General features: G+C 45.2%; 3 protein-coding genes across 8 annotated transcripts in view; 1 reads left to right on the forward strand and 2 right to left on the reverse strand.

Annotated features, from left to right (window-relative positions):
• ANKRD6 (ankyrin repeat domain 6) overlaps window positions 1-13,413 on the forward strand; it is a 100,622-nt gene extending 87,209 nt beyond the window's left edge. Inside the window, exons 8-18 of one of the 4 annotated variants that reach the window (XM_072332710.1) lie at window positions 1,084-1,182; window positions 1,701-1,799; window positions 3,328-3,426; window positions 3,624-3,701; window positions 4,010-4,114; window positions 4,331-4,468; window positions 4,816-4,992; window positions 6,752-6,904; window positions 7,445-7,558; window positions 9,040-9,367; window positions 11,007-13,413. In XM_072332710.1, coding sequence (XP_072188811.1) covers window positions 1,084-1,182; window positions 1,701-1,799; window positions 3,328-3,426; window positions 3,624-3,701; window positions 4,010-4,114; window positions 4,331-4,468; window positions 4,816-4,992; window positions 6,752-6,904; window positions 7,445-7,558; window positions 9,040-9,367; window positions 11,007-11,581 — 1,965 coding nt within the window. In that variant the 3' untranslated portion in view covers window positions 11,582-13,413. The remainder of the gene's footprint in view (window positions 1-1,083; window positions 1,183-1,700; window positions 1,800-3,327; window positions 3,427-3,623; window positions 3,702-4,009; window positions 4,115-4,330; window positions 4,469-4,815; window positions 4,993-6,751; window positions 6,905-7,444; window positions 7,559-9,039; window positions 9,368-11,006) is intronic. The other 3 variants (XM_072332709.1, XM_072332712.1, XM_072332711.1) reach the window with 3 other exon arrangements.
• Window positions 13,396-16,600, reverse strand: LYRM2 (LYR motif containing 2). The gene is made up of 3 exons (XM_072332713.1): window positions 16,540-16,600; window positions 15,630-15,770; window positions 13,396-15,162 (listed from the first exon to the last, which is right to left on the reverse strand). The coding sequence occupies exons 1-3, from the start codon at window positions 16,582-16,584 to the stop codon at window positions 15,082-15,084; spliced, it is 267 nt and encodes an 88-aa protein (XP_072188814.1). The 5' UTR covers window positions 16,585-16,600; the 3' UTR covers window positions 13,396-15,081.
• A 223-nt stretch (window positions 16,601-16,823) lies between these two features.
• MDN1 (midasin AAA ATPase 1) overlaps window positions 16,824-20,305 on the reverse strand; it is an 86,407-nt gene continuing 82,925 nt past the window's right edge. For all 3 annotated transcript variants that reach the window (XM_072331399.1, XM_072331400.1, XM_072331398.1), the window contains exons 100-102: window positions 19,550-19,613; window positions 18,768-18,910; window positions 16,824-17,785 (exon numbers count right to left, since the gene is read on the reverse strand). In XM_072331399.1, the coding sequence (XP_072187500.1) occupies window positions 17,597-17,785; window positions 18,768-18,910; window positions 19,550-19,613 (396 nt within the window). In that variant the 3' untranslated portion in view covers window positions 16,824-17,596. The remainder of the gene's footprint in view (window positions 17,786-18,767; window positions 18,911-19,549; window positions 19,614-20,305) is intronic.

Here is a 20,305-nt window from a genome sequence, read left to right on the forward strand (position 1 = left end):
ATCCCAAAATGGCTTCTCTGGTCTCTCCATTTCTAGTGCCCATGATGGCAAGGCATCACCTTCCTCATGGCTTTTCTGGCAGCCAGGGCAAAGTGCCATGTGCAGGAGCACCCTGAGGTCCCTTGGCTTATCTTGGGGGCTTTGACTGAATGCCTCTCACCATCTTGGTGGTGGGGCAGTCAAAAGTGGGCTTCTGGGTTAGCCAGACCCTGCTAAGCAGCAATGCACAGGAGAATTTCACTGTGTGTTTTCTGTAACTCCCAATTAACTTCTCCTGGGACTGCCTGGGGAACTCTTTTAGTACCCACTCGTACACACTGTGCTGTGAGTTGACCTTTTGTAATTCAAACCTTGTAGCTTTGATCAGTGTCTTGAAAGCACAGGGGACAGATTAAAGGACATAATGCAGGTGAAGAGGCAGTCTCGTGAGTAAGCAGAGCCTCTCTACGTGGTCTGATTGCATTTCTGGCTCCCTAGAGACAAGAAACCCCAAACATTTTCAGGCCGGCAAAAGCCAAGTGCAGTAAGATCCTTGCCAGGGTTAGAAAAGCAATACACAGGCAAGCTCATGTTTTGGTTCCTCTCAGTTAAAAAACAGCATGTTTGTATCTCTCTGGGACCTTTCTTGAGTTGTAGGCATTTGTAGCAGTTTGAGTGTAGACATGGACAGAGATAACTAAAGAAGGAAAGCATTCTGGAGGGAAAGGAAGCAAGGCTGCCTCGAGGAGTCCCAAGGCATGGGAAGTTTTATTTCTTTAAGTGCATTATTCTGCTCTTTGATCCTAATTGACCAGAAGTTTCTAGATCCTTTGCTTTTGGCAGACAGACTCGAGCAGTGCAGACTGTGTTACACTGTCGTGTTACACTGTCCAATTGCTGATTTTACTGTGTCCCAGATAAAATCATTTCCAGGATGGAGGCGGTGTTTCAGTTTCCAGGTTTGTTCCGTTCACAGCTTTGGCTGAAAGTGAATTGCCCACCTCTGGGGGATGCTGTCTGTAGGGTACTGCCAAGGTTTCACTTTGTGAAGTTTCCTGTCCAGTTTCTGAACACGGCTTTTCTATTTCCCTGTGTTTCTCCAAGGCAGGTAACACACCTCTGCACCTGGCCTGCCAGAACAGCCATTCCCAGAGCACACGTGTCTTACTTCTCGGAGGATCTCGAGCAGATCTCAAGAACAATGTGAGTCCAGTTTCAGAGAGCTTTCCCCCTATTTTGTAAGGGATGATGAAGGAATGCAGCCCTCTAGGTGGAAGCCAGGCTATTGTGTCCCCACTGAGTAGCAGTATGGTGGCAGAGGAGTGCGTGGGGCTCTCTCTGCTCCCAGCTGTGGGAGACCCTCTGAAGCTCAGCTCCAGCCCTCCTACCTACATTCTTCACTGTGTGTAACACTGGGTGGGGTTTCCAAATCACACTTTGGATTTGGGATGCAGGAGAGCAGATCTTGTGTAAGAATCTGAGTGCAGAGCTTCATAATTCCAGCTTTTCTCATCAGATAGACAAAGTGTGGTGCCTGCAGCCCCTGTTCCCCAGCTATTGTTCCCCAGCTTTGTGCTGAAGAGAAGACAGCATTGCTGCTCAGTGGAGATGTTGTGTTTGCTCCTTTTTGATTTAATGGGTTTATTTCTTTGCTGAGCACCCTGATGAGCACAGGCTTTCATTCTGCAGTGACATGCTTAGCGCTTTGTTTCTGTTTGCAGGCAGGAGATACCTGTCTGCATGTGGCTGCTCGCTACAATCACTTGCCCATCGTTAGGGTGCTGCTCAGTGCTTTCTGTTCTGTCCATGAAAAGAACCAGGTCAGTGCATGAATTTCATTGCCACGCTGTTCCCTTTGCCTGTGGCTCCTTGTTGGAAAGAGGGATCCCTGCCCTCACTGTGTGTGTTTTAATGTGCTGCCCCGTGCCTGAGCTTCCAACAGAGCTTAAAAAAAGTGGTTTCTTATTTTGCCATCACATTTGCATCTTTTCTTTCAAGCATTTCTTATTTCTGAGGTTCTACAAAGGTGTGTTGGGGCAGAAAAGGGTGAGAGGACACAGGGTAATGTGGGGCGAGGGGATGGCAGTCTTGAATCCTTACCAGCTCTGTGCAGAACAAGATGGGCACGGGGCTCAGCCACATCATGGGGCCATGTTCCTCCCCCTTCCCCAGATGGTGAGGATGTCGAAGTCATCATAGAGACATCATGTTGCAGTGCTCACTGATGGTCAGCTGCCACAGAAGAGCATATTTCTTTGCAATACTTGGCTACCTTTTGCAGTAGAAGGAATTAAGGATACAGAAGGGTGAGGGAAAAGTATGCTTTAAATTCAAAGTAATGATCCATCTAACCTAGGATTAATCGTCCGTGGTTGTTTTGTAGGGAAGTAATTGATCACTGTACCTACAGCATAAGCTATTTGGGTGGTATTAAATCTGGTAAATAAATAGATGATGTGGTGCTTATTCTTGGGAGATTTTCCATATACAATTGAGGACCATAAAGATATATTCTGATTTGTACCTTTACTTTTGTTTTGTAGGTACCAGATAGTTACAGCAAACAAAATGGGCTTCATTGTGTCAGATTTGCTGTGTAATTTTATTTGGATTTTGTTTTTTTTTTTAACTTGCACACTTAAGACAACTGGTGTGAGCCTAGTGCAGGGCGATGCCACTTCCCCCATTCCTCCATACCACCTTGGGTTGTTCTGTGTCTACATACCTGATGGGTGGACAGTGGACATGCCAGGAGAGGCAGTAAGGCTTTTGCTGCTCTGTGAGGGGATAGGGATATGCCAGTCATTTCTTGAAGCCAAGCTGCAGGGCAGAGGGTGCAGGAGGGCATCATGTGCACAGGCACGGCCTCCCTTTGACGGATGCTGGCTCTGCTGTCTGAACCCAATCACCACAGTCTTCACCTCAGTACACAGGAACAGAGCCAGGCTCTGTGTGAGCGCTGGGCCTGTATTGCCTCCTGGCTGTATTCCAAAGCCTGTTTTTCTTGGTGGACCTTACAAAGAGAAACCCAAGCATGTCCCTGCTGTTAATTATCCCATTATTTTTGAGTAACATGATACACAACCACCTGCGAGAGCCGACTGATTGGTCCTGCAGAAGGTGCCGTATGTACTTGCCGGGGTGCAGCAGAGCTGTCTCCAGGTTTGGTTGAAACAGATGTGCCGCACACCCTCCTGCCCCCTCCTTCCAGCTCTGCACTTCTGTGGACCAGGCCTCACTGAGGCTCCATCATCATGCTGACCTTAAGCATCCCTTGGGAAGCCAAGGGTTCTGTAGGCTGTGAGCTGCGGGTTTGCCACGTGCTGCTTTCTGCTTTGTAACTCACAGGCAGGAGACACTGCGCTCCATGTGGCTGCGGCCCTGAACCACAGGAAAGTGGTCAAGCTGCTGCTGGAGGCAGGGGCTGACACATCAGTTGTCAACAATGTAAGTACGACGTGGAATTGCTTTGGTTTTTTGTATTAATGAAGACTCTTTTTAGTGCTGGTAGAAGATACTTGCACGTTGAATGAAATCTGGGTGAACGGAAGCAGAAAGTCACCTCACTTTTGCATGCAGCATGTGCTGACCTCAAGTGGAGAAGTCCTCCCCTAGAAGTGAAATGCTGTCCTTCTTCCTCTCAGGCAGGTCAGACCCCACTAGAGGTGGCCAGACAGCACAACAACCCCGAGGTTGCGCTCCTCCTCACCAAAGCTTCACAGGTACGTTGCAAATGTCTTCTGTAGGCAATAAGCTCTGGTTCCGACACAGGTGAGGCTGAGACATGCTCTGGGAATGGAGCACTTGGTCAAACATTGCGATCCTTTGCCTCAGGGCAGTGAGGTGCCTTGATGGTGTTTCACAGCCGTATATGTCAGCACTGCTTGGCCCATCAGTGTGGATCTGGGAGTGCTTTCTTCTTTACATGTTGCCTTTTAGTAGAGGTGACAGCAGGTCTGCTTTATTCCTTAGCTTCTGGTCAGGGAGAAGCATGATGGTATCTCTGAGTAATGGTGCTGTCTGCCTCCAGGTCTCGCGCTTCAACCGCGGAAGAAGCCTGAGGAAGAAGAGGGAGAGGCTGAAGGAGGAAAGGCGAGCTCAGTCAGTACCACGGGATGAGGTGGTGCAGAGCAAGGTACGGCCTGGCATTACCGCTGCACCTCCAGCACAAAGGGAGCATGAACAAAACCCACTGGGACAAAATCTATTTGGCTTTGCCACTCATGGTAGCAGCAGCTCTGTGTAGGACAGCCTGATGAGTTTGCAGTGCTTTGCTTGTCAGTAAGATGCTGCAGGTTGGCAAATGGAAGAACACCCACCGTTTCCCTGTTTCTGCCTTTCTTTTGCACAGGGCAGTGTCTCAGCTGCTGACGACACGCAGAGCAGTGACCAGCCGGCACAGGGGAAGACTGAGCTGAAGGATGAGCCCCGGTCAACCTCCCCAGATCCCAAGGGGAAGAAGGGCAAAAAGAAAAAGCCAAAAGAGAAGGTACTGGTAGATTTAAAGCAGCAGAGAGAGAAAGGATCATGGCTGAGTGCAGCTGTCCCTTTGGTGTGGTGTGAGCCAGGCCACCAGAGCTTCCATGCTCAGAGGCAGAGGTAGCCTGACAAAACTGGTTTCTGTTGGGGAAATCCTCTTGTTGAGGCTAACATTGAGGGTTTGTTATAAATCTGCCTGTTGTGACAAATACCTCCACTGTGCAGTCACTGCTGATGGATTTGTGTTGTAATCAGATTTTTGCTGCAGTTATCACAAAGGGTTTGTCCAGTTCCCACCAGGAATAGCTTACTAAAGGGCTGGTAATTAGGGAAAATGTTGTTGTGTGTTTTATACAGGTTTCCGCACTCTCAGACCCCATTTCCCCAGCTGACCAGCAGACACTCCCTCGGCCCCAGCAGAACTTGCCCAAGCGCAGAAGCAGACATCACTGCTCCTCTCCACCTGCTCCCCACGAGGTGCGGGCCTACCAGCTGTACACGCTGTACCGAGGGAAGGATGGGAAGGTGATGCAGGTGAGTGTGTTGTGCTCTCATAGGGATGTGCTGAGCAGCACCTCCAGTGGACGCAGTTAGGAGATCAGACGGCAAATGCTCTTCCTTCCAACTACATTTTCAAGGGCATGAGATAACCATAGTGGATTTCTTTTCCTTGTTTAGGCGTCAAATGTACTTTGGCATGAAGTGTGGTAAACAACAAGCTGATTTCATGTACGCTAAGAAATAGCTCATAGTCATTAAGGTTGGAAAACACCTCTAAGATCAACTGGTCCAACCATCAGCCCATCCCTACCATGCCCACCAACCACATCCCTCAGTGCCACATCCAAACGGTTCTTGAGCACCTGTAGAGATGGTGACTCCACCACCTCCCTGGGCAGCCCATCCCAATGCTCTCAGTAAGTTTTTAGAGACAAGGTGTGAAACAGTGTTTGGGAATGGCACTGGAATCTTTATGTTTTGAAATATTAAGATTTCTGCCAGGAAAGACAAAATTACTGTCACTTTTCCATTGAAAATAAATGAAAGCACTGTGTGTGCACTGATGTTTCCTACCTAAACTCAGTGCTTGATTGCACTCGGTACGTTTTGTTTCAGTTCTTCCTGTTCATTGCAGCGAGTCTTTGGGGATTCTAGGATTACCGGAGGCAGGAGCTGTACAGAAATTGGTTCACAGACAGGAGTAGCAGCTCAGGTGCATTTATTGAAGTTTAGAGATGGTTGTCTTACTCAGTGTATTTTATTTGGCAAATATTTACCAGCACAGAAACAGCACAGAATCAGAGAGCAGATTACTCTGTAGACATTGAAAACATTGTCCTCCTGTACCTCTGGGAGGTCTTCCTTTCATTTCATTTGCTTGTTACATCCATCCACAGCTGTTTGTTTTCCCTTGCTATACTTAAGAAGTTCAGCAGATTTTGCAGATGACTCAAGTCAGGTTTCAGAGGCTTTATTTGCCATGTTTTCCAGCATCTCGTTGTGTAACATGGGGGAAGTTTCCAGGCGAGGGCATTGTGGGATTATCCTAATGGCATGTATCAGGAAGGAGGGAGGACTTCTCTGATGCTAAAACAAGGATGTCCCTGCCCCAAGGACTGTATGGTGGGAAAATGAGCAGGTAGAAAAGTAGAAGGGAACAGATAAGACTTGTATACAAATCTGATCTATCAACAGAGACCTATTAGCATAGTACAGCTAGATTTCCTAGCAGCATTTCCTGAAATACATAACACTTCTTTCTCCCCTTCTTTTTAGCTTGTCTGTCATCTTTGATACCCTCAGGCTCTGAATAGCAAACAGAACTTCTTAAGTACATTTCTGAAGCTCCCTCTAGCACATCACGAACAACTCACCTTCCTCTACCCAGGGAACAGCCCTTGCTCTGTGAAATGGCACTGTAGGGCCAAAAGAAGGAAGGAGGTTCCATTGCAGTCAGATACATCAACAGCAGTTAGACTCCATACAGTTGAGTTTGCACTGACAGCAGGGTACAGGTCTGTGAGGTGATACCTTCTCATATGACACACAGTGCCACAGGATATATGATCTGGCCACACTGCTGCTTGCTGCCCCAGCACTGAGATTTGTTTGTAAGGATGAGACTAATCCTCTTCTAGTCTGTATTTCTCCAACTTAATGCACTGTTTGGTGAGCTGTAAGGTATTATCATGGTACAGAACAGCCCAGCGCTGACTACAGAAAGCAGTGGTAATGTTCCGAGTGCGCTGAGAGGACAGCAGGATGTAGCAAGCAAATGTTTTACTCCTTTCAGGCACCGATAAATGGATGTCGTTGTGAGCCCCTAATAAATAAACTGGAGAATCAGCTGGAGGCAACTGTGGAGGAGATAAAAGCCGAGTTTGGGACTGTACAAGACAAGATGAATATTAAGCTGGGCCAGATGGAAAGCAAAACTCAACATCAAGTAAGAATATGACCCACATGATTATTAGAAACATACCCTGAGTGTAAACAATATTTTCATTGTTGCGGTCCGCTCATTGCTTTTTCTGTTGTAAAAATGAGGCTGAAATGTGATACTCAAGACCAGGGAACTGTGACATCCCACAGGCATCTAACATTGCAAGCCACGGTCTTGAGAAAAATGCATTTAATGGGTAAGTGGCTTCAGGTGCTTCTTTAGACAATAATCTTAAGACTGCTTGAGGCTCTGGGAGGGAAACTTAAAAGATCAGATGTTATCCTACAGCTGGTAGGTTCATAGTTGTAGAAATCCCTTTTGTTGAATTGCTTATGCTGATGTTCAAGATCCTTTAAATTATGTTTAATGTAACTTTTATTCATCAGATAATGTTGTGATTGAACCTTTCTGCAAGCCTGCAGTTGGCAACATTCCTGGAAATGAAGACTGAAAGGCAGAATGTGCTTTGACTTCCAAGGCTCACAGACGGAGGTTTTGGTTTTTTAACATGATCGCCTCAGCTGCATTGTGCTTTTCCCACAGCTCCGTGTTTTAGACAAGCTTATGGCTGAGCGGCTGTCTGCAGAGAGAACAGAGTGCCTTCATCGCCTGCAGCAGCACACCGAGCTGGAAAAAACAGAGGGAGAAAAGCGGCAGGTAGGGCTTGTGGTGCTGCTCATTGCTAGTTCACATGGAATGGCTTGAGAGCTATGTTCCAGCAGGCAGAGAGAAAAGAGATTTATGCAGGTAGACAATGATAGGACAAGGGGAAATAGCTTTAAAATGTGAGTAGATTGAGGTAAGATGTTAGGAAGGAATTCTTCACTCAAGAGGGCAGTGAGGTGCTGGTACAGTCTGCCTAGGAGGCTGTGGTGCCCCATCACTGGAGCCACTCAAGGCCAAATTGGATGGGGCCCTGGGCAGCCGGAGCTGGTGGGTGGACTCTGCCCACAGAGGGGGGTTGGAACTGGGAGGGCTTTGAGATCCCTTTCAACCTCGTCCATTCTATGATTTATGTGATAAGCAAGTTCTTTTTATACGCTTGTTTAACCAACATTACAAGAGTAACTGTTCCAGTAGAGATCCAGCTCTTGTCCCTCTAGCTTCTACACAAACTCACCATTAAAACGGGGTGAGACCATTGTAATTATCTACTCCCACATACAATTTGTTTTCTCATTACCATGTTTCTTCTAAGAATTAAGAGGTCAATATGCTTTGTATGAGTAAAAGGTCATGACTTTTTGTAAGAGGGCTCTGTACACCTGTTGCAAGGTGGGCTGCTCTGACAATCTCAGAATATACTACTAATTAAGCTCCAAAGAGAAGTACTTAGCACATTTAAAAAACTTTAGTTTTTACTTTATAGTAGGACAGAGATGTATTATATTGACTTCTGTCTAAGCCGTTCAAGAAAGGCGCGATGTATCATGTGAATCAAAACTACCATTTAGTTGTATCACCTGCTCGTGTGCTGCTGGCTCTAACTGAAACTATGGAAAAACTGAGTTGGCCTTTTCTAAATGCATGGACTAAATAAATGTTCACGCACATAAGAGGTTCTGACCTAAACTCACAATTCCATGTGAATAATGGCGAGGAGAACTGCTCATTTCTAAAAGGATCGCTGGCAAATGCCTCCACAGCTGACACTTACTAAGCACCTTTGTAATTTAAAAGCTGTTAGTAACGTATCATTTAGCGTTGGACTCGCCTTTATCACCAAATGACTGAAGAGCAGAGGTTGGTATAACGCTGTGTCCTTGAAGTGTCTAATTTGAATTTCACTCTTAGAAAAATGGCAGCTCTGAGCATGTGATGGTGCTTGCACTTAGAAGGGCACCTTTGTGATTAAACAGGTCAGTCTTGACCAGAGGCCTTGTATTTGAATGGGCTTCTTTAAATGCAACTCTGAAAGGTGGTATCTTGGATTAAAGAGGTGCCTTTCATTAGCAAATGCGTAGCTTCTCATCTTTCCTGATTTGCAGCCCTCTAATTACTCCCCGTGGCAGAATGCAAAGCTTCCCAAGGAGTCTAAGGCCAGCGATAACAGACTAGGTTCTCTTTGTCTTTGCTGCATGTTCTTAGCAGTCTGAGAATCACAGGATCACCCAGTGTATGTCTTCTCTTCCTCATAGATTTCTTTGGTTGATGAGCTGAAGACTTGGTGCATGCTGAAGATTCAGAATCTGGAACTCAAGCTTTCTGGAGATTCCAGGTCATCAAGACCAAAATCAACTCTGTCCACATGCGAGTCTCTGACCGAGACACTGGACACTGAGAACAACCCCCACAGTGCCAAGGACTGCAGAGCCACCCAGCCCCTCCTGCCAGCTGAGGGCTCCCACCAGCACTCCTACATGGCGCTCCCAAACAGTCTCTTGGAAGACGGGGGAAGGAGCAGAGTCCCAGTGCCAGAGCAGAGCTTTGGACAGCAATTCTGCATTCAACAAGATGGCACCTCAGGTACAACCTTGTCAGGTACTTAGGTATCATAGTTATTCACAGGTGAGGTATTTAACTGAGGGATCCTTTTATTATCTGACTATATCCCGGGCTGCATTAAAAAAGGGGTGGTCAGCAGGGAGAGGGAGGTGATTGGCCCCCTCTATTTGGCTCTTGTGAGGCCCCATCTGCAGTACTGCATCTAGACCTGGGGCTCCCAGTACAGAGCTCTTGGAGTGAATCCAGAGGGCCACTAAGATGGCCACTTTAGCTTGGAGAAAATAAGGCTCTGGGGAGACCTCACTGTGGCCTTCTAGTACTTGAAGGGAACATATAAACAGGAGGGGAATGGCTGTTTACAGGGGTGGATAGTGATAGGACTAGGGGGAATGGTTTTAAACTAAGACAGGGGAGGTTCAGGTTACACATCAGGAGAGTTTTTCACTCAGAGGGTGGTGACGCACTGGAACAGGTTGCCCAAGGAGGCTGTGGATGCCCCATCCCTGGAGGCATTCAAGGCCAGGCTGGATGTGGCTCTGAGTAGCCTGGTCTGGTGGCTGGTGACTCTGCCCACAGCAAGGGGGTTGAAACTGGATGATCATTGAGGTCCTTTTCAATCCAGGCCATTCTGTGACTACTACCAAAGATATTAATTCTGTGTGCTTTCTCCTATCTATATGCAGAGTGTTTTGGGAATAGAATACACTTGAAGGCAGCCACTGGGAATATTTTAAGATATGGTTGTGTGGAATTACACTGACTCTTCCTAGTGCTGCCACTGTGTGTTTGAAACCAAGACCTTTTATGCTCCGAATAATGTTATCTACTTAAATTTCTCTAACTTTCCCTTCAGAGTTATTCCCATTCTAAATGCAGTGTATTGCATTTAGTGCTTTTCAGATGTATGGATCCAGTAACGGTAGGATCCAAGGATGTGAAACTGGAATACACACTTCCCTTGTTAAAATATAAACGACAGGGCTATAGAACAAATCTTATGCTTTTTCTACTTTTTAATTGCTAGTTCATTATAGAACTGGAAAAAAATACCTTAGCTGAGAACATTACATCCATTCTGGGATCGTGACCACCTGAGGATCTGGAACTCCTTGGTTCAAACAACTTCTCTGGTCAGGGAAGCTTCTGAGGAAAAAAGAAACAGGAAGAACACAGATCCAGCTCAGGTCTCCAAAGCCAAGGACAATTTCTGTAAAATACATGGTATATACCCCCCAAAACATTACCTAAAGAGCACAGACATGGATATCGATACCCTACTAGATGAGAAAGGCAGAGGACTGTAGAAATCTTGCAGCAGAACTGACATGAGCAGCATCAGTTGTTATCTTTGCAAAACTTGCAGGATATCAAGTCTTGTAGAAGAAGGATGGGATTGATAAACAATGGTAGACACGTACTACTGTAGGAACCTTTGTTATGTGTCCTTTTGTGAAGACCTTTGATTGGTGGCAGTCTGCACAGTGCCCCTCTAAGTCTCTTTTCTCTTCATGGTCAGGCAATAGAATAATATGAACTAATACAAGCCTCTACAATGTACACATAGTGTGATGCATGGGAAATTGCACAAGACACTTCATGATACAAGGAATGCAAAAATAAGTGCTCGGAGCTTTTCTAAATATACATTTTTGTTCCATAGGTGCAGAGCAACAGTTAGTCGTTTCTGGACCGGTACAATCTTCAGTCCCTGCTCAAGATGTCAGGCCAAAGGACAAAGCCGTTAGTGCCAGCACGTTCCACCGGTTCCAGCAGGAGCTGCCCTCCTCTGAACTTTTGGGGTCCAAGTCAAGACACGTTCGGGTTCAAGCTGCTATGCAGCCCTTGACTGAACCTGCAAAGATGGAACCACAGAGCTGCTACTTCCTCAACAAAGGAACTCAGACAAAGAAATCCAGCAAGAGCGGGCAGTCGAGGCACAAAGCTCTGCACCACGGGGGGGCACCCCAGAGCCAGGAGCAGCAGCACTCCACTCTGCCTGTAGGCCAGTCACCGGGCCCTGCGCTCAGAGACACCTCACAGGCACTGGAGATTACTCAGTACTTCTTTGAGGCTGTTTCCACTCAGATGGAGAAGTGGTACGAACGGAAGATTGAAGAAGCCAGGTGCCAAGCTAATCAGAAAGCACAGCAGGACAAAGCTGCGCTTAAGGAACATATCAAAAGCTTGGAAGAGGAGCTCAGTAAATTAAGGACTAAGGTGCAGAAAGAAAGCTAGCATTCACCATGCAGGCCAAGTCAAGCAGCAGGACTCATTTTGGAACCTGCACAGGAATCTGGAGTATCAATACATATTGGTACATATTTGTAGTGCCTGAAACATCCAAGCAAAATACTCTTTTTTGGGAAGTAACTTTGGAAAACTCCAGAACCAAGGAGACTTCATACTCAGACCACACCAGTGACACTGAGATGCTGCAAATGGGATCCTTTCTTTGTTATTTCCCAAGAGTTTGTTAATTATCACACTCTCGATTTTCAGGTGCTGCTTGGAAACAAATCGCATTGAAAACCAAAATTTCAGAAAAGGGAATTTTCTTATTTCCACATAGGTCATATGTGGCTGGGTTCCACTATGTGCCACACGTAAATGTGGTACTGATACTAAAATAAATCCAGGAGGTTGAGAGCTTTCGACTTGGTCAGAAGTGATGAAGTGATTCCTCAGTGATGAAGGGCTATCGATACTACTGCAGATGCTTCCCAGGGCCTTTAGAGAGATGCTACAGAATCAACTCACATTATAAGTGTAACGCTGGGGAATGATGCAGGTTTCCTGCTGGGAGAGGCAAAGCTCCTTTTGTGTGAGACATCAAGGTGAGTTTGTCCTGTTAGGTAGGCTTCTATTGCCACATTGCTTTTCTTTTGGTTTACATTATTAAAACAAATGCTAGAATAGGCTGTTCTAGTGGTATCATACTGGCGGAGCTCCCTGTGGTTGGTTACACTGTTGCTGGGGCCATGTCCAGTAATCTGATGGAGGAGTTTTGTTTAGGGCATGGATGACAGATAACTACACTGTACTTTAATGCGTAATTGTTACAGAAATCTCTTTACCTTCAAGCAGCAAATGGCTGAATTCTATACTAATACTGAAGAAGTCTGAAAGATGTCCTTTATCTAGAGAGGTGAAAGCTTGGCTCCCTGCATGCAGATGTTTCTTTTCTGAAGGGTCAGGATTTTCTCCCACAGGCTTTGTCAGGACTTTCTGCCCTTGTTCCTTTGAATGATTCTGCTCTGTTCTTCCCCTCGTATCTCTAAAGCTGAGCCCTGGTGGATCTGCAGGTCGCAGGACTGATATCACGCAGTTCCACAAAACAGAACTCAACAGTGTTTTTAAATTTTATGGATGTTTTGCGTCAGCAACAACAAAAAGAACAAATTTGCTTTTGGCCAAGCTGATGGCCTTCCACTTTTAATTCACAGAGAGTCATTTTCAATTGGTTAGATTCAACAGTAACACCTAAATTCATCATCATCTGTATCCGAGTGCTGGTATGCTACGTGTTGCTTAAACTAGAGACACCATAAACTCATACCTGCACCGCTATGGAGTTTCTTCCCTTTGCCTCTGGGAAGGCTCCATCAGCCTTTCTTGATATGAGTTACATTTACTGAGTATATCACGGTGGAACTATTGTACAAAACCAGTTCTGAAACAAGGTGGTACTGTTAGGCCAAGAAAAAAAGAAGTATTTTTTTCTATACTGTGGAACCCTAAAAACAATACAAAATACAGTATTGAAGATAGCGTTAACAAATTAAGCTTTTTGTCTTCTTAGCAGATGTATAAAGCAAAAAAAACCAACTGTATTATACAACAATATTTTGAAAAACTTCCTCTTAATGCACTATCAAGAAAAGAAAATGTGTACACGCGTTATGGAAACACTAGTTGGATCACTCTGACTTCCATAGTCATCTAGACACTTTTGTATGTTTACAGTTTTGTTTAAGCTACTGTAGAAATGCAGAAGCATGCTATTTAAGTTTGATATCACCTTGATAAAGTGACTGTTTTGCCAAGTCATTAAAATAAACGTTGCTCAGAATTCCTGCGTGGCAGCGTTTTCTGTCAAGAGAAAGCCAAGTCCCCTCACCTGAATCAGAGGCAGAAAACTGGACTTCCAGTTCTGAGCCTTTGTGCCTGTAAAGCCTGGAAGCCAGAAGATGCCTGAAGTTCTTAAACACCCAGTTTTCTCCAGGCAACATTAGGGATGCAGACAACACCATCAGCCACTTCACCTACAGCTGGGACAAGAACACGACACTACGGATTGTCCTCATGGCAGAACCACAACCTTGTGCTGGCAAATGACTTTGGAACCTTGACCTGTAATGCTTTAATAATCTGAAAATCATACTTCTAAGGGCTGACCTGTGAGATTGCAGGATGTCCTTGTGAGTTTTTTTTTTTCCCTAACAGAACAAACAATACAGATGGTGTCATTTACTCTTTTCTGTTTTCCACATGGTTTATTTGTTGAAGCACAGCATTAAAAGAACATGCTGTCAAAGGCTGTTGGTCTCTACTGGCTCTTGCAGCACAGTCCTTTTTACAGACTAAGCTAGCAAAAAGGACTTGTTTTTCTGAATGAAACTTGTGTTTACACCTGGGAACAGTGGCTTGGTGAGTTATTTCAGAGAGCAGAACAGCACAAAAGAACTGTCTAGAAGCAGTAAGATGGGCTCCCTATGTCTCTTGTCTCAGTAAAGCTGTCGTGTTAATGACAAGGACTGCAGGAGGGAGTTAAGGATACCACAAAGTAAAAGCTCATTTTCACTTGTTGCTTTTTTTTTCTCCCACTAAATATCAGCTGTAGAGAACCAAAACTATAATGTCTGCAATGAGAATGTGGCTGCCCAATCTCTGGAGGCACCTTCAGAGGGTGGTGTGGTGCTGCCACAGGCTACTCAGAGAAGCTGTGGATGCCCCATCCCTGGAGGTGTTGAAGGCCAAGTTGGATGGAGCTCCGGGCAGCCTGATACAGCGGGTGAAGGTGGCAGCCCTGCCATTCTACCAGAAAGTATTAACAAAATACAGATTTTTAGCAAAATATTTAGAAACCCCTATCTTTCACTGACTGATTCACAAGCTGAAAGGCTTCTGACTGTACAACTCCCAACAGTCTCACCTGGTTGCCAGAGCCATATCTTTTGTCAAATACAGTTTAAAGAACACAGTAACTTTCAGAAAAAAGAAAGAATTGGGGGGAAAAAAAAGGCGTATGATGAAACATTATTTTACCATGTTTGGTTTAATAACCATAAACGTGTCTAAACCAACATGCTTCAGTTCTCTTCATGTAGGAAAAAAGAAAACCCCTGGCACTGAAAAGGCTGCTACCACCACAAATGTTACCAAGCAGAAGTACCACAGCAGGAGACAGACAAAATAAGCTGGTTTCTATTTATCTTCCATCTCTCTGACAAAACACCACTGTTGTAATTTTGCGGGGTTTTCTGCTTTTCCTAAAGGCCGTGCTACATCATCCAGTCAGTTCTTTAAGGTCTTTTGTGTCCAAGTGATTTCCACAAGCGAGAGTAACCAAGCCAAAAAGGAAGGGGAAAAAAACAATCCAAACCCACTGTGGTAGATCTGCCTTCAAGCATTACCAGGACATCACCAAAGGCTGCTAATATAACCACATTCCAGACAAAAACAACGCTGTGCTTAATTTGCAGCAGATGAAAGTCCAGCTGTCAGCAAAACCGTGCTCAGGACTTGGCCAACTTCAGTGCTCTCTGAAGTTCCCGCAGCTGCATTTGGCCTTGAGTAATCATCATCCGGATTGCATCCTGGAAAACAAAAATGGCTTTACACGACTGCAAAGACTTTAACGCACTGCAGTATCTGCAGCACCTTATGGCATGTCAACTAACACTACAGTCACTGACATAGTTAAAAAAAAATTGCATAATTAATCAAAATGAGCGGTATTGCCATCAGCGTTACATTTACCTTAGTACTGTTAGGCTTTGTAGAATTCAGCCAGCAATTCCTCAAGTGTTGGTTAGAAAAAGAAAGCAAGCAGAGGACGAAAGGCACACAAGAAGTGTCCACAATTTCTGCTCACATACATAGCTGTCTAGTTATACTTGGTTTAGCTTACACTTGAAATCTTAGATTAAAAAGAACACCAACACCAAGGAACAGAAGGATGCTTACACACTCCTGCAAGCCCGGTTGTGATGCTTGCAAACAAAACCACAGCACAACGTGGAGCACAGCTCATGGCAGGGGACTGCCAGCTCCCACTCCTCACCTCTTCTGTAGCATCTTTATTCCTCCGGAACTCCTCCCGGGCCCACTCCTGCAGATGGCGGCGGTCTGCCTCAGCAGGGACGTCCCTTATGGCCCTCAGGATCCTCCTGTACAGCTGCAGCACCTGCTGCCGCCTCAGGAACTGCAGAATAGAGGTCAGCCTGCAGCCCTGTGCCAACGGCCCTGCACTGCCCTGAGATCAATGCAAAGCTCCCCGTCCTCCTTTTAAAGTATCTAACTTTGCTTTGGCACCAAAGAAGCTTACACTTCATACAAACAAACAAGCCAAACTCATTACGGTGTTTGCAGGCAGAGCCCTCACAGCTTCATTACCCTTCTCTGGGCACACTCCAGGGCCTCGACATCTGTCTTGTAAGGAGGGGCCCAACAATGAACACAGTACTTGAGGTGCGGCCTCACCGGAGCTGAGTACAGAGGAACGATCACTTCCCTGCTCCAGCTGCCGCACCATTTCTGATACAAGCCAGGCTGCTGTTGGCCTTCTTGGCCACCTGGGCACACTGCTGGCTCGCGTTCAACCGACCAACAATCCCAGGTCCTTTTCCCGCACCTCGCTGCTGCCATCTGCTTCCAGCACAGGGCTTTGCCTTCTCTATAGGTTTCCCACTGCAAAACCAACTTCCAAACAGACTGCCCTTAGCCCTATAGCTCGGGGGAAAACAACAAACTGCACATTAAGCGGCACGAACCACGTCCCCGCGGCACGGACGCGCAAATACGTTTAAACTCCTCAACACCCCACCAGGCCCCCAGCGGCCGCCGCGGAAGCGTAGAGCTCACACTGCGGCCCGGAGGCAGCCAACCCCCCAGCCCAGCTCGCAGCGAGGCTCGGCCCCCCGTGCCGGCTGGTTCCAAGCGGGCGAGGGGAGGCCCGAGCCGCCCGCTCGTACCTGCCGCAGGGTGAGGGCGCTGGGCGGCAGGCGGCTGGCAGCCATGATGCACGGCTCCGCCTCTCCCGGCCCGGCGGGCGGGGCACAGAGGCCGCCATTTGCTGCGCCGCCGCGTCCCTCCCCGGAGCCGCCCCTGAGCCGCCGGCGGCTTATCGTCTACAGGAGCACGGGTGGAGGAGTGCAGCTCTGTACGAAAGCTCAAGGCTTATGCATTGCTATTTCCATGTGGCTAATTTCGGTAATTCATTCTAGCGTTGCTCAAGAGAAAGGGCAGGGCAGACCTGATGACTACAAAGTGGTACCTTTTTATTAGTACAGACTGTATAAGATGCATAGCTTCTGCAACAAAAACCACGTCCATGCTTGAAGACGTCTGATTAATGAATACACCCTCAATGTCCGCCTCTTGGACACAGGGGCAGACTTCACAGTGTAACCTGGTAACACAGGGATTACCATATGATGTTACCCAAAGACCTCCCTGTTGATATCATCAAGACAAAAGTCAGCAATAGCTACACAGGCTTTTTTTTAACCGCAGAACGTCGTCAAGTATTCAAGTACTTTTTTATGGTTGGGTTTTTTTGGTTGTTTAAAACCACCTGCTTTCCCCATTCCTCCTCTGCCCGCCTCCCAGAGAGCCGCACCACAAAGCTGAAGAGCCCTTTTTGTGAGGCGGCTCAAGTACTTCTCATACAGAAATGCCTTCCAAGAAGCAAGACTGGTGTTTCTTATTGCAACAGATAACGGTAGGAATTATTCTACCTCCGTGAACACCGTAAATGCAGTTTTTCTTTTAAGTATTAAATTATTACAAAAGAAACCGAAAGAAGTTTTACATGATTTAGGGAATAACAACCAATGAAGGAAGAACCGCTGAGTAACCTCTGGCCAACAGTGCGAGAATACACCCGAAGCATGCTGTTCTTAGGCTGACTGCCAGAGGGCAGCTCTTCTCTTGTGCCTTAATCCTGGCTGAAGAGATGGCAGGAGCTCTCCAACCAAATGCCGTTCCATGTATTTCAGCAGTTTAGCAGCAGTAAGGTATTTGCTTTGTCTACAAAGTGTCTGAGGCAGTCACCAGTTCAAACCACTGCCTGAGTGCGTCACTGAGAGTTTCTGGAAGAGCGTTCACATCTCTAAGGATCATGTAGAACGGGAATGGAAATTCTTCCATGTAAGATCTGATTTCGGGCAGTTCTCCAGGTCCTCTGAATATAGGTACTTTAATGTCCAGGATGGAATCCTGTTGAAAAAAACAATGCATGTAGGTTAGTAGTTATGTCAATTCTTTATAAATATTTGAAAAATGAGATGATTTCACCTCTCCAAAATTAAACGTTAAAGTTTTAAAGATTGAAAGCTATGTTAAATGGTAGATAAAATCAAAAGCTTAACACAGAGCAGCTGAGTGTTTTTATCAGGTTGAATTCCAGCTGTGCTTCTTGTATAGGAGCTTCTTAGTTGCTCAGTGTAGCAGTTCAGAAAATTAATAACAAACCTTGTGAAAAATGCATTTCACTGCTCAAAATTCCAGCTTGCCATCATAACTAGGATTAATCAGAGCATTGTAATTGCTTATTAGAAAAAGAACTTCTTTTTCAACAATAAATAGAGCAAATGAGTTTCCTATGTAAAAATGGAGAAGTCTAAGTAGGAAACTAACTACAAAATTCGAATCTTCACCACATAATTCAATGTAAAGTTCAAGTTTGCTCACATCACAGAGCTTCCCTGAAGAGCTTGCTGGTATTTCAGCTTCCCAGCCAAAGAAATCTAAACCACATATTTCCTACTACATATTGAATATGGAGTCCAGCTTTCTCAATTCAGGCACAGTTCTCATTACTCTTGTCTGTCTGACGTTTAATCTCATTCTGGCTCCAGCTCTGATACCAAGTGGAGACTGCTGTCAGAAGTGATCATGCTGAACCAAACCTGAGGTAGAACAAACCATCTCTGAAATTCTATCAGCCTGCCGGTTACTTCTGTGGTGAAGAAAATCTACAACCATGAAGATGGCAGTTTCTATCTCGACTCTGTGATATGGAAGCTGACCTTTCTTTTTTTAATACAAAAGAGGATGAACAGCACACTTGGGAGAAATCCTAGAGGACAGGAGAAGTGTAATTGGTCTAAATATGTTTGACCTCTGCAAAAGATAACACAGATCTGTTTCACTTCTCGCTCACATCACTTGATTACTTCTCCCGTGTTCACACACTTACCCGGGAATTAGGATTGTCCAACACTACGAAAATAACGAAGATGTTGGCATTCTGAGCTGCTTGAACTGCTGCTGTCACTCGTTCCTTGCCTTCCAAGAAAAGGCCTCTTCCATCAGAGACGATCAAAAGCAGCTGCGCAGTTTCTGAGCACAAAGAACATTTTAAATTCCAGCCAGTTAAAGGTAAGCCATTTAAAAGGGAAACAGACTGCTTTGTTGCTAGTTCTGCGGGTATAGTGGGAAAACCGCTCAGTTTTCTTATGGAATTTAAATCTTTATCAAATAGAAATCTGTGATATAACATTAAGCCGCTTATAAGTAGGTCAAGAAAGGAGTTTTTTCCCCTCTGTGTAAATCCACCGAGAACTGGGGTAAAAGCCAGTCCATCAGTACCATAAACAAAAATGAAAGGCACAGAAAATACCCAACAAACTGAGCCTCAACATCATCTTTCTGCCTGGTAGGTGCTTAAGAGTTGAACACTGGCTGCCACTAGGTCACTTATCTACGTATAGTAGCAGCTGCTGCAATTTAGTGGAAGGAGTACAAAACTACTCTAAAATAGGGTACCTATAGGTGTATCTACACTAGTGTTTCATTTTGGACAAGAACTGGTTTTGAAACACATTTCCCCATTGTTCTCACATCACAAAGGAATTGCTTTTGGATGAAACTGAACAGACTGAAGAGATATCCCTGCCTCATGCCAGCAAGCTGTTACTTCAGGACAGTAGTGAGCATTCTGCTGACACAGCAACAAGCACGGTCAGAAAACAGGCTCACCTGGATTCATATTTTGAGCCAGCTGCTGTGCTGCAGCAAACATACTTGCTGATGATTCCAGAAACTGCAAAGGAAACAAAAGATGATGATCAAATGACCTTATCATAAAATGATAAGCATAATGTAGCATTTTTAAATAATAATATATTTCTGTATTTTAAATGCCAAAATAGTTTAGCTTGGCCACCTACACAGACTCATTTCTTGGCATTTACTTGTATTAACTCAAGTTCAGATCTGATGTGTACTTTTGAACTAGGGAATCTTTCAGAGAGCACTTCTACCTGGATTTAAAAATTACCAATTCTGATAAGGCCACAAAAACTTCAGTCAATTGTTCAAGTGATTAATTATGTTATTAAAAAATACACTATCTCTTTGACTTTGATTGGCAACAAAGGTATCTAAATTACATACGCTTCATTAAAAAGACATCAACTGTCAAATACAGCCCAATTTTGCCATTTGTAAAACTATATTCGAGCTATTTTGGTCTCCCCTTTTCCATGTATCGAACATCTCATTTGAGTTTGGAATGGTAAGAACGCAAATACCTTGCTAAAAAACAGAATACTTTGCTGATGTCCAGAAACTAATACCATAGAAAGTTCTTTTCAGGAAGGAACAGCCCAGTCTGACAAACACTCAGGCTGGCAAGAAAAGTTTCTTCCTATTCCTAAAATGAAATTCATGACATGAAAGGCTCTTGAACTTCCATAGACTTTGATGGGGTTCACCACTGGGCCACAGATAAGA

Source organism: Excalfactoria chinensis, chromosome 3, assembly GCF_039878825.1.
Source record: "Excalfactoria chinensis isolate bCotChi1 chromosome 3, bCotChi1.hap2, whole genome shotgun sequence".
NCBI classification, from domain to species: domain Eukaryota; kingdom Metazoa; phylum Chordata; class Aves; order Galliformes; family Phasianidae; genus Excalfactoria; species Excalfactoria chinensis.